At 39.8% G+C, this 13,249-nt stretch overlaps 1 protein-coding gene across 1 annotated transcript; it reads left to right on the top strand.

Annotated features, from left to right (window-relative positions):
* The first annotated feature begins 5,058 nt into the window (after positions 1-5,058).
* On the top strand, positions 5,059-6,096 carry LOC113259353 (trace amine-associated receptor 6). Its single transcript, XM_026504670.3, has one exon. The coding sequence runs from the start codon at positions 5,059-5,061 to the stop codon at positions 6,094-6,096; it is 1,038 nt and encodes a 345-aa protein (XP_026360455.1).
* Positions 6,097-13,249: the final 7,153 nt, after the last annotated feature.

Below are 13,249 nucleotides of genomic sequence, written 5' to 3'. Positions count from 1 at the left end.
ACACTACAAGGAGTAATTGATTCGCTATGGTGCAACATTTTAATCTATAGTTTTCCACTGATCTATACTTCTTCATTACAGATACTGTACAAGGCTTTTCCCCCTGAAGCTGTACATTTAGATAAACTGTATCTTAATCTCTAAGACAGGATTGGACTGCACATCAAGCAATACCCCAGCCTTGCTGTGTTATACTATTTAACCATTTGGTCCTTTTGTGCCTATCTCTACAGCACTATTATATTCAAAGCACTGCATCCCACCTAGGTTTGTGGGTTTACAAATTGCATTTAACTTCTCTCTTTCTATTTTCTCTTTTTTCAGTGGATGTCAATTCACTATTACAACAATATGATTATGTTTGTACCTTTTATGCATCTTTCAGAGCCATGCACATGGCCTGTGACTTTCTCTTTATTTTTCATGAATGAAAGTTTAAAACAATAGAGACTGTGGAAGCATGTGGATGCAGCCCCAGGCTTCTCAGGAACCACTTTGTTCGTCGTGTCTACCACACTGCTTTCCGCTTTCCAATGATCTGTTGTGCACATTTGTCCCTCACCCCTCCCACTTCAAATGTTTGTTCCTCAGGGGAGGATCCCAGTTTTCTTCATATTTGTACCTCTAATATTGACCTTCCACTCTACTTGAAATATGATGGAGAATCAATAAATACTTGCTGAATGAATAGATGCATATTTCCCTTAAATATATAAAAACGTCAGAAGTTATATAAGAACGCATGGTCATATAAAAGATGCAATTGTTCATGCATCATTCTTTATGCATCAGAGAGGTTATCATGATATCTCAACTGAGACATTTAATTTGTGGTATGTGAGTGTGAACTTCCCTAGAAATGAGTTTTAATTGGATCATCCTCTGGGAAGGGCATCCTTCTGTAACTGTCAGACATCCATAGATGAAATCAAGGGACAGAAAGATTTTCCTGTTAAGAATATTACAGTAGCTACATTCCCTTTAGCACCAAATCATGAGTCTGCCATGACAGATTTACAGAATATTAAATCTGAATGATATCTTTGAGATGATCTAATCTAAACCATCTCTTTTTAGATGCAGACCAAGGCTTAAGCAACCTGCGCATGGGCAGATAGCCGATGTCTTGTGAATTTGCAGTAGGAGGCTGTTTATACCCCTGTGGTCGCTGGCTGCCCGCAGGCCTGGATGGGGCCCTGCTGATTGAGCTCCGAGGTCCAGTCTAATCTCCTCCCTCCCTCATGACACAATCTCTCCTTTCTAAAAATTGCTTCAGCTCTGCTCTCTTGGATCTGGCTTTGGTCTGCTTCTAGTGATCCATGGCTGCCAATTTCCTGAGTTTATGTATATGCATATATGGTTCTCAATTAGCTTTGAAGCATTTTACAGGGATTCTTCTTCTTCTTCTTCCTCTTCTTCTTCTTCTTCTTCTTCTTCTTCTTCTTCTTCTTCTTCTTCTTCTTCTTCTTTTTAAGATTTTATTTATTTATTTGAGAGAGAGAGAGAGCATGAGCAGGGGTGAGAGTGGAGCAGAGGGAGAGGGAGAAGCAGACTCTCCGCTGAGCAGGGAACATTTCTGGGCTCGATCCCAGGACCCTGAGATCATGACCTAAGCCAAAGGCAGATCTTTAACTGACTGAGCCACCCAGGCGCCCCATATAGGGTTTCAATTATAATCATAATTTTAACTAGAATGAGAAATCTGGTTCGAAAAAGAAAAAACCTCAGAACGTTGGAAGGGTTTCCGTATCACCATCTAGGACGTGCATAATGATGGGCACTGGGATGCCAGTGTGATGTGCATATCTTTTAGTTCGGCTCACTACCTCCCTCAGGCCCTTGTTTAGGAGTTTTTAAGATTTTCTTTTTGTGCTTGTCTGAATTTGTTGCTTGCTTACTTTATGACCCCAAAGTCATCAGATTGCATAAGCCCTGCCCTCCTTAGTACTGCTAAGCACAGTCTCCAGGGTCCTCCTCCCTTCTTTCACGTGAATTGTAGTACCCAGCACTCTCTCCAGTACTACTCTCCAGATACACAGTATGTAAAACATAAACACTTGCTCTATTAAGTGCTTTAGAAATATTCATTCCTACAATCATCAGAATAACTCCACGAAGAAGGTAATATTAGTATCCCCATTTCACAGCAGAGAATACTGAGGCCTCGGGAGGCTGAGAAGTTGGGGAGAGTTGGATTCTAGCCTAGGCAGACTGGAGACCCAGAGCTCATGTTCTGGACCATGTGCTGAGCTGCCTCCCAGATCCTGGAAATCCTCTCCACCCCACCTCAGTCTCTCACTCACAGGGTCTTAGCCTAGGACTTCTCATTCTTAGGGCTGCAATCTCTTACCTGAAACTCTTGGGACTACTGGAAAGCAGATATTTTTAATTTGAAAAGGCACATCCATTAGACATTAGAAATATACCAGTGAAGTATGGGAAGCACTTGTAATCCACACAATGCTGTCTCTGCACCGAAGCATGACTATTCAGACAGAATGGAAGAAATAGGCATGAAATGACCTATGTCAATATTTGTCACCAAATTAATTAGACACAAACTTCCAGTTCTAGCTTTTGGAACTTCAGAATTTGGACTTGTACCAAAATCTGAAATCTCTCCAGTTTGTGTATTTGATCAGTGACTCCTGCTTTTTAGGCTCACTCTTCTAGAAAACCAACTGGAAGTAACTTTTCACCTCTCATTTGCTGGGATTCTTCACTGTCCTCCTTACCTGGCTTAAATGCCAGCAACAAATATTCTAATCACTTCTTAGAAGTGAAGTTGAGGTTGGAAGAAAAGATCATGCACTTGTTCTTATTATTTTTGTTAACAGTTACTCTATCAATCTATCTATCCATCCATCATCTATATATCTATCTGTCATATTATATGATTGGTTATTACATACCACTCACTTCTAACTGTAAGTTCTTTTCCTTTCTTATCTCTTCTCACAGCTCCATATGGTGGGTGCCATTGTTTCCCTATTAGAGATACGTAATCTGAAGCCGGGAGAGGTTAGGTAAGTTGTCCAGGATCACATGGCCAGGATTTGTCCTCAGAGCTTTCTGATTCACAGCCCTGTGCAACGATTCTCCAGGGACGCTACCTTCCTGTCCTGGAGGATGGGCTCTCTCTATAGCTTATGCCCAGCACATTTACTCTCACTGCTTATCACTTTTCAAGAAATGACATGAAGAATAGAAATAAAACCCAAATGGCAGTTAGAAGAATAACAAAAGATCTCATCAAAGAAATAGTGAAATTGGTAATACAAGCTCTCCAAAGTGCTGGCCTCTCTCCTGGCCTCCTTTCAAGCAGCTGTAGTCCCCAGCTAACCTTCTTGTCACCTGTCTGGCCTTGACGGACTTTTTGGTGGCTGTGGCTGTGGCACTCAGTTGCACGATGGGGAGACTGAAAAGAGCATAGGTATGGAATCAGGCCTGAACTTCTCTCCCATCTCCGTGACGGAAGCTCCCTATCTTTTGTCTAGCTTCAGAATAGGCCGGATGTGGGAGACCCTGAGCCCTTGTGGGAGCAGAGAGTCCACGGGAACAGCTGGTGAAATTTCACTGACATCTACTGGCATCTGGTAGCAGGGATGCTGTTAAACACCCTTCAGTGCAGAGGCCGGATCCCCACATCGGAGTTATCTGATCTCAAATGTCCACAGTGCTGAAGTTGAGAAAGTCAGGCCGAGACCTTTGCCTAGGTAAGCAATTATCCTTATTTTACAAAACCAGATTCTCAGAAAATATTAGAAGCAATATTAAAAAGAATCTAATTTTCTTGATAAGGAATCAGGTGGCCAGATGGATTAATGATGATACCTATGGAGCTTTGTAACTTGAAACGCAAATTCACCCACACCTCTGAGGTCATAGCCCTGCAGGGCAAGAGTCTTGAAACTTTCTTTGAGAAGGTTGAATAGTGCTTTTCCTTGCTCTGCGGTGTTCAACAACCCAGGACTGGGAAATGACTAAGGAATCGTGTTCCCATTTTCCAGCTTTCTGCTCATTATTCCTTATTTGAATTCATTTAGCACTGGAAACGGAAATTCTATCAGCTAGAACCATAAATGTGTGTCGTCAGAGGACTCATGGCTCATTTGTCACGTGGACAGAGAGGCATCCCCGATCTGCTTCCAGAGACAATGCCTGAGAGGAGAACTGATCTCCTTTCTACCAGCACTGACAGTCATAGCACCTCAGAAACGCTGGTGTGTCGAAATACCACGTTGTTTTTTAATGCCTGTGTGTGATGTCGTTCACCAATCTCAAGCCATCCTTCATGTGTGTTCCCTCTTCTGTTTGTTGGTAGTCGGTGCAGATGCACAAATGACACCCAACGGGAGAGAAAAAGCCAAGTTTTCACTTTCACTGTTGACACTCTATTGAACTTCTGCACAACAATCCAGTGAGGTGACTACATCAGGACTGAGAGGAGGGGAAACATTCAAGTCTAAGAAAACAGAAATCTTGGACCCAAGAAACATAATGGCTAAGATAATTTAAGGCAAAGGGTTGTTTTGTAGAATACATTTTCCTAATAATCACTGTTGAAAATAATCTTCCAAGTTCACACCTTGCACTACAGGGAATCCCTGCAGGAAATTTCCCATTGATGGCATTTATTTATGTCTTAGGCAGGAACGCAGGTCAGACAACACAGAGATAAAGAGGAGGTGATCCCTCAACCTCACAGTTATATCCCATATCGGACGCTGTTGTGAAGAGGAATTCTAGAGGTAAAAATAGCATATATTTATGATTAAAACGGAATTTTGTCCTATTTCAAAGGAACCAAGCATCTGTTAGTTGAAATTAACCCCCAGTAATCTCGTACGATATAACTTTTGTTCAATTTTATTTTGTTATAGGAAACATTTGAGATTTATAATAATAAATGGGAAACTGAAAAAAACATTAGTAAGAATATCTGATAATGTCTTCAGGTGTCCTGGTGTCCTTATGTTTTTCTCCTCAGGAGTATTAAAAAGCAGAATCCTACATTCATTGCGAAAATCAAGAAGGACAGAATTCTCCACATGCACCATGAGCACCAACTCGTCCCCCCCTGAGGCCCAGCAGCTCTGCTACCCGAACGTGACCGGATCCTGCCTGAAAGCTCCCTACTCGCCTGGACCCCGGCTCATTCTCTACACGCTGTTTGGCTTTGGGGCTGTGCTGGCTGTGTTTGGAAACCTCCTGGTGGTGATTTCCATCCTGCACTTCAAGCAGCTGCACTCTCCAACCAATTTCCTCCTGGCCTCCCTGGCCTGTGCTGACTTCCTGGTGGGGGTGACCGTCATGCCCTTCAGCATGGTCAGGTCCGTGGAGAGCTGCTGGTACTTTGGGCCAAGCTTCTGTACCTTCCACACGTGCTGCGACGTGGCATTCTGTTACTCTTCTCTCTTCCACTTGTGCTTCATCTCCATCGACAGGTACATGGCCGTCACTGACCCTCTGGTCTATCCTACCAAGTGTACGGTGTCTGTGTCTGGGATCTGCATCAGCGTCTCCTGGATCCTGCCCCTTGCATACAGTGGTGCCGTGTTCTACACAGGTGTCTATGACGATGGGCTGGAGGAATTATCTCGTGCCCTCAACTGTGTAGGAGGGTGTCAGACAGTTGTAAATCAAAACTGGGTGTTGATAGATTTTCTATCCTTCTTTATACCTAGCCTTATTATGATAATTCTCTATAGCAGTCTTTTTCTTGTGGCCAGACAACAGGCTAAAAAGATTGAACATACTGGAGGCAAAACAGATTCGTCACTAGAGAGTTACAAATCCAGAGTGGCCAAGAGAGAGAGAAAAGCCGCTAAAACGCTGGGTATCACGGTGGTAGCATTTATGATTTCATGGTTACCATACAGTATTGACTCATTAGTTGATGCCTATATGGGCTTCATAACCCCTGCCTATATTTATGAGATTTGCTGCTGGTGTGCTTATTATAATTCAGCCATGAACCCTTTGATTTATGCCTTATTTTACCCGTGGTTCAGGAAAGCCATCAAAGTTATCGTGAGTGGTTCGGTGTTCAAGGACCGTTCAGCCACCATGAATTTGTTCTCCGAACAAATGTAAGCAATTGGACTGGGGAAGTTAAAGAAATCTTTACAATTTCCAAATGAAATGAGTTTTAAAAAATCAAATAAGACTATTAATAAAGAGAAAAGAAATTGCAATTCAGACTTAACAGGATAAATCAAGGTTTTCCAGTTCTAAGTGTGCACTTCCTTGTCAATTCTCAAAAAATATTTACACGACTAGTAAATGTCAAATCCCTATTTGTTCGCTGCTGCAGAGCTCACTCATTCCCTGCACACACTTCCCTTACCCCCTTTTGCTCTTTTGTCCCATTGATTCTTCTTCCCTTTATAACCTGAAAACATCTTTGGTTTTTTTTTCTTCCCTCTTTTCCTTACAAAATTTTGTACTCGCTCCTACTTGTCAAACATTTCTCTGCAATTAGCTCTCACAGGGCTGTTGCGTTGTTTGTTTGTTTTGCTTTCTTTTTTTTTTCTTTTTTTCTCTTTTTTGGCTTGGCTTTGCTTGTTTCCCCAAGGGAAAATTTGGGGGGCAGCAGTTATTATGTTTGATGTCTGCACGGTGTATGTGCCTCAACATCTGGATCCTGCCTCTTGTTACAATGGGTGGGATGAAGGAATCAGTAAGTGCCTTCTGTTCCATAGACGGTTGCGAACTTGCTATCAATCAAGTTTGGATATTGATTGAATCTCTCTCGTTTTTCACATTTAGCTTTCTGTACAGGTGGTTCTGTATGGTAATATTTTTCTTGTGGCTAGAAAACAGTCTAAAGAGATGAAAAATATTAATACAAAAAATAGAATCATTTTCAGGGACTTGCAAGACTAGGACGACTCAGAGAGAGAGAGAAAAGTGGCTGATAGCCTGGGTGTCACAGTGTAGCATTTTGGGTCTCATGATTACCGCATGCCGTGGTTTCATTCACTGATTCTTCTTTGGGGTTTATGACACCTGCATATGTTTATGAGCTATTTAGTTGTTTTGGTTATTGTAACTCTGCTCTAAATTCTTTGATTTATGCTTATTTTACCCTGGGTTTAGGAGAACATTAAAACTCATAATAAGTGGCCAAACATGAAAAGACAGTTCATGGACTCTAAATTTAATTTCTAAATTAGCCCACATTGATCATTTGAAAAAATTGCCATTGATATGGTGATATGGTGGACATTTCCTAATATTTATGATATGAAATACAGTACACTAAAATGATATTTTAAATGATGGAGGAGAAACAGTATCTCAATTTTAAGAGCATAATCTTTACGCTGTTACTTTGTCAGTGAGGTGAACATCTCAAAGCATTTGACAGACATGTATTTACTGAATACTGGTCGACACGAGGTTCCTTCAACCTGTGCACTTCCCTGCCTTGCCAGTTGTTTTCTTCCTCTTCCAGGCCTCCCGTATCTTACCTTTCTCTCACTGTCAAAGATTTCCTGGTCCCATATTCCCTGTTAATGTCTTTTCCCCCCTGCCTTTCACTAGACTGGGTTAACTTTGCTTTCATCTGAGCAGCCTGTTTCTTGGGGGCCAGTTTCCTGGAGCTTCTAAGAGGTCTCTCAACCATATACAGCAGCTCTTTCAAACTCAGGACAAGACTCGTATTTTACATTTTGGGGGAATCTTCTGTAAATGTGGGAATCATCGTGGGCAAACAACACAATTTCTTTCATGGTGATTATAGCTTGATGTGACAGTCTTCTCATCACAGGAGGTTGGTTATTTTATCTTCAAGTCATGATGGAGGAAATTTTCTGTCATCTTATTTCTATTAAACACTATGCAAGGACTCATGGGTGGTTCAGTCTGTTAAGCATCCGCTCTTTGTTTCGACTCAGGTCGTGAGATCGAGTCCTGCATTGGGCTCATGCTCAGCTTGGAGTCTGCTTCTCCCTCTGCCCTTCCCCTGCTTCACCTGTGTCCTCTCTCTCTCTCTCCCTCCCTCAAATAAATAAATAAGTAAAATCTTTAAAAAAAAAAAAACACTATCCAAAGTTTATACATTGCCCCTGATAAAAAATAACACTGTGTTGTAAGTTTATGGGAAAAGGATGGGTTGTAAAAGAAATGTGGATGTGGTATTTAACTTTCTGGAAAAATATTGGTAAGCATCTTGCTTCATGTATTTCATAAGATCAAAACTGATCTCTTCCAAATTAAAAAATAAATTAAAGAAAATATAGGTTTTATAATTTTTCGTGAATGAAATTATAACAGAAAACCCACAGGGATTCATTCACTCAATTTAAATTTTAAACTTTATTTATTTATTTATTTTAAGAAATGTATTTTTTAATTGATTAATTGTTATTATTATTATTTTAAGTAGGCTCTGCATCCAACGTGGAGCCCAGTGCAGGGCTTGAGCTCATGACCCTGAGATCAAGACCTGAGTTGAGATCAAGAATTGGACACTTAACTGACTGAGCCATGAATTTTTTAAACTTTAAAAGGAAACAAAGCCATGTTAAGGAAAAAAAGACATTGAAAAAACTATTGGCAGTATACATGATGAAGAAATGTTAATAGCTTTAAAAACATAGAAGACTTTGACAAAACACTAAGACATAGACAAACATTACACTAAACAAGTCAGTAGCAGTTTTACAGAAGGAAAATCAAATGACTAATAAATACATTGAAATGCCAAATACATGAAAAATAAACAATGCTATTAAAAACATAATACAGTTTCATGTATCAAATTGGCAAATATTAGGTGCCCAACCTTAATTAGAGTGTGGGAAATTAAACACCCTCATAAGAGTTGAACATGCTCATATATATCGGGGATAAATTTAATTTAATTTCTCCTTTCTGAAGTGAATTAAAATATTTAAATTAAAATTTAAATCATACATGTCACTTAATTGCTACAGTTCCATTTCTAGAAAGTAATCCTAAGAAAAGAGCCAGGAAAGGAAGCAAGCATGACCAGGACATTTTTTGTATAACTCTTAATTATGAAGTAGAAAAAACCTAGATCAATATGGGGTAAATTAAATAAATTATGCCCCACGTATGTAGCGGAAGGTTATAAAGTCATTAAACAGTGCAAGAGCTCTGTATACATTGACATGGAAAGACAACCACAATATGTTTTTTGACTAAAATGAAAACAAAACCAAAAAACCCTGACCCAGATTATAAAACAGTATATGTCATCTGGCCCTCCTATGTGTATATTTCTATATGCTTTTACAAAGTCTAACTTTATGTATAATGGACAATGTGTGTAGGGAGAGTTTACTTTGCATTTTATCTCTATCATTTTAGTGCTTGTGATGAAATAAATATACTAAAATTGGTATTCAAAATCCACATCTCTATTCTTATCTGAACGTTGAAATTAGATTTCTCTGTTTGCTTCCTTGCTTTATTTTAGGAGAATATCTTTTGAAAATATGTACTATATATTGGCTAACTAAACATAATTTAAAAAAAGAAAATATGCATCTGCTATATTTTTCCTACCTAATAAAACTAAATTGCAATTGAATTTGTGTATATTGGGACTACATTTTAAAGTGATTAAAGTATATTGTAGGGACGCCTGTGTGGCTCAGTCGGTTAAGCATCTGCCTTCAGCTCAGGTCCTGATCCCAGGCTCCTGGAACGGAGTCCTTCATCGGGCTCCTTGTTCAGCAGGGAGCCTGCTTCTCCCTCTGCCTGCCACTCCGCCTTCTTGTGCTCTCTGTCTCCCTGACAAATAAATAAATAAAATCTTTAAAATAAAATAAAGTATCTTGCAAATCACATCCTGATGTTAAGTATGTTTGTTGTTGTTGCTAAGTATTTTTAATAAGTTTTTGCAACAAGTGGTTAAGATCGTCCAACCGTCCCCTCTAATATTAATTATGTGCTGCATTCAGGGTTTGTGAAAGCTAGCAAGAGTCTTTTTTCACCTTTCCTTGGTGTTCTATTTCTACTTTTTAGGTCATTTCTTGAAAAGTGGTAAGCAGTGACAGTAGATGAGTTGGCATAAGCCCATCCTCCAGGACAGGAAGGCAGCGTCCCTAGAGAATCATTGCACAGGACTGTGAATCAGAACGCTCTGAGGACAAATCCTGGCCATGTGATCCTGGACATCTTACCTAACCTCTCCCGGCTTCAGATCACACATCTCTACATATGCTCCAAATAAAGCAATATTACCCACCATACGGAGCTGCGAATAAATATAAGGAAGGAAAAGGACTTATTTATGGTTAGAACTCAGTAGCATATAATAACCAATAACATAAAATGACAAATAGATAAATAGAGTAACCATTAACAAAAATAATAAGAACAAGTGTATGATCTTTTCTTCCAACCTCAACTTCACTTCTAAGAAGTGATTAAAATATTCGTTGCTGGCATTTAAGCCAGGTAAGGAGGACAGTGAAGAATCCCTGCAAGTGAGAGGTGAAAAGTTACTTCCAGTTGGTTTTCTAGAAGAGTGAGCCTGAAAGGCAGGAGTCACTGATCAGATACACAAACTGGAGGGATTTCAGATCTTGGTACAAGTCCAGATTCTGAAGTTCCAAAAGCTAGAACACTGGAAGTCTGTGTCTAATTAATTTGGTGACAAACATTGACATAGGTCATTTCATGCCTATTTCTTCCACTCTGTCTGGATATTCATGCTTTGGTGCAGAGACAGCATTGTGTGGATTACAAGTGCTTCCCATACTTCACTGGTATATTTCTAATGTCTAATGGATATGCCTTTTCAAATTAAAAAAATCTGCTTTCCAGAAGTCCCAAGGGTTTCAGATAAGAGATTGCAGCCCTAAGAACGAGAAGTCCTAGGCTAAGACCCTGTGAGTGAGAGACTGAGGTGGGGTGGAGAGGATTTCCAGGATCTGGGAGGCAGCTCAGCACATGGTCCAGAACATGGGCTCTGGGTCTCCAGTCTGCCTAGGCTAGAATCCAACTCTCCCCAACTTCTCAGCCTCCCGAGGCCTCAGTATTCTCTGCTGTGAAATGGGGATACTAATACTACCTTCTTCGTGGAGTTATTCTGATGATTGTAGGAATGAATATTTCTAAAGCACTTAATAGAGCAAGTGTTTGTGTTTTACATACTGTGTATCTGGAGAGTAGTACTGGAGAGAGTGCTGGGTACTACAATTCACGTGGAAGAAGGGAGGAGGACCCTGGAGGCTGTGCCTGACTGTACTAAGGAGGGCAGAGGAGATGCCATCTGATGACTTTGGGGATTTAAGGAGGATGGAGGGAGAATGCTGTCATCCCACGAGGAGGAGCCAGGAAAATGCCCACCTCAGCCTCTGCCTGCTGGGAAGCCCAGTCATCAGTAAAGACCAGGTTTCTAAAAGGTGCAGGGAACCCACACAGAGGAAAACATGTCTCTAATGTTATTTCTCCGTGTTTACGCATTTTGGTGTTGTCTTGTTTGGAGACACAGTCTAGGAACAACACTAGACTGTGGCAAAACTCTCATCGGTCAGAAAAAAATGAGAAAAATAAGAAAAGTGGGACATAAGTCTCATGATGGAAGGTTTACTCAATTTACAGGACTGTCCTTTATTCTTAGATTATATTCTTCTTCAACTTTCGATATTAAAACATACGCATATGAAATTATGGCAAAGTACCTACAGGTTGTCCCTGGTGCTGTTGCTTTTTATTGTGTCCTTAGCTGGCAGAGTTAAAATTTAGCAGTTGGTTTGTTTAGTGCCCCCATTTTAAGCCAATTTTATTATTTCTAATACAAATTTCTACAAACTATTATTTTGACCCATTGGTATTTTTAATAGCAAAGGTGGTATTTTCAGCAAATAAGCCTTTTATTACACCCTCAAAACAAACCTGGACAGCATCTGGTCAACTCTAGGCTTATTAGAGACAGTGAAGTAATAATGACTGTTAATAAACCTGACATGAGCCAGTGGAAACAGATGTCCTTCTAGAGAACCTTCTAGAGAAAGCAATATGAAATGTCTACTAAGAAAAAGAATTCTTTTGCAATTTTCCTTTTTTTTCTACATCTTTGAATGTTATTAGCAGAGTCTAGGTTATTTTATACATTCGTATTTGGGGTTAGTCTGTAAAAAGCAACTAGCCCAGAGCTGAGATGCCATGTAAATTGACGTTCTTCCTTAAGCCTCTAAAATTCTTGCACATGTATGAGTCTTCCTGTCTTGCTCATAAGACCATCTTGAGTAAACGTATTTGTATTAGATAAAGATCATGGTTAAGGGGATCATGTTTCTCAGGGGTTATGTCTTCTAACCCCAACAGCAGGACTTGGAGGCAAACTTTCGATTGTCTTGCATCATCCAAAGTTTTCAGTCTCTTCTCTGCACCTGAGAATCAGTTGGCAAGTTTTGAACTTCCCAGACATTCCTAAAATAAAAGTGCATTAAGTAAACTATCTCCCCAGTGACTCAAAGTGTGAAACATTTCTCATTATCAGGGAAAAAGATGCATTAATGATCTCTGTGTCTTTCCAGTGCCCAAACTCAGACATTTGTTAACGAGAGGAAGGGGAGAAAAATGTTTGTACTCTTGTCTCTTTGGACTAGAGGCTGAAGCTAACCAAACACAAATCAGAGCCAGAGTGTTCGACTGTAAATGAGCAGAGTTCAGCACTGATAACACGATCAATACAGCTAATTGACGGTCCAAGCAATCTGCCAAGTTAGTTATAGCTGAATCAGTTCTCAGTTTGACTCATCACATAATTAATTTGTGTTTAACAAGTATTTCCTAGAAATGTGTGTTAACTGCTTATGGAAAACTTGGGGGTGAGAAACAACATGAAATTAATTTTTCCCCGATCACAGCCTCTAATTGTGCTCTAGCAAATCTTCCTTCATTCTTTCATTAGATCAAGACATATCGTAGAATCACTCTTGAGTGTTAAAAATTCAATTTTATTGAATTCAGTTTTAAAAATTAAATAATTTAATTCCATTTTTAAACTCAAGTTTAAAACTACAATTTATATCTAACTGAATATCCCTGTCCTCGTTATGTCCAGCGCCAGCCAAGTTTGGACTTAAAAAGCCTGGTTTAGGGATGGGGCATGTCTGATCTTTTACTCTTTATCCCGTCCTCCTCTTCTGCTCTATGCCATAGGGAGCAACAGAGAATAGAAGAAAAGGAGTGCAACACTTTTATACTGAATTTGGTCTCCTTATAACTTTTGGTTAATGGTCATGACCCCTGTGTTGTGACG

This window comes from Ursus arctos, unplaced genomic scaffold, assembly GCF_023065955.2.
Source record: "Ursus arctos isolate Adak ecotype North America unplaced genomic scaffold, UrsArc2.0 scaffold_13, whole genome shotgun sequence".
Classification (NCBI taxonomy): domain Eukaryota; kingdom Metazoa; phylum Chordata; class Mammalia; order Carnivora; family Ursidae; genus Ursus; species Ursus arctos.
The sequence above is the reverse complement of the archived record's forward strand: the minus strand, read 5'-3'. Positions and strand labels throughout refer to the sequence as shown.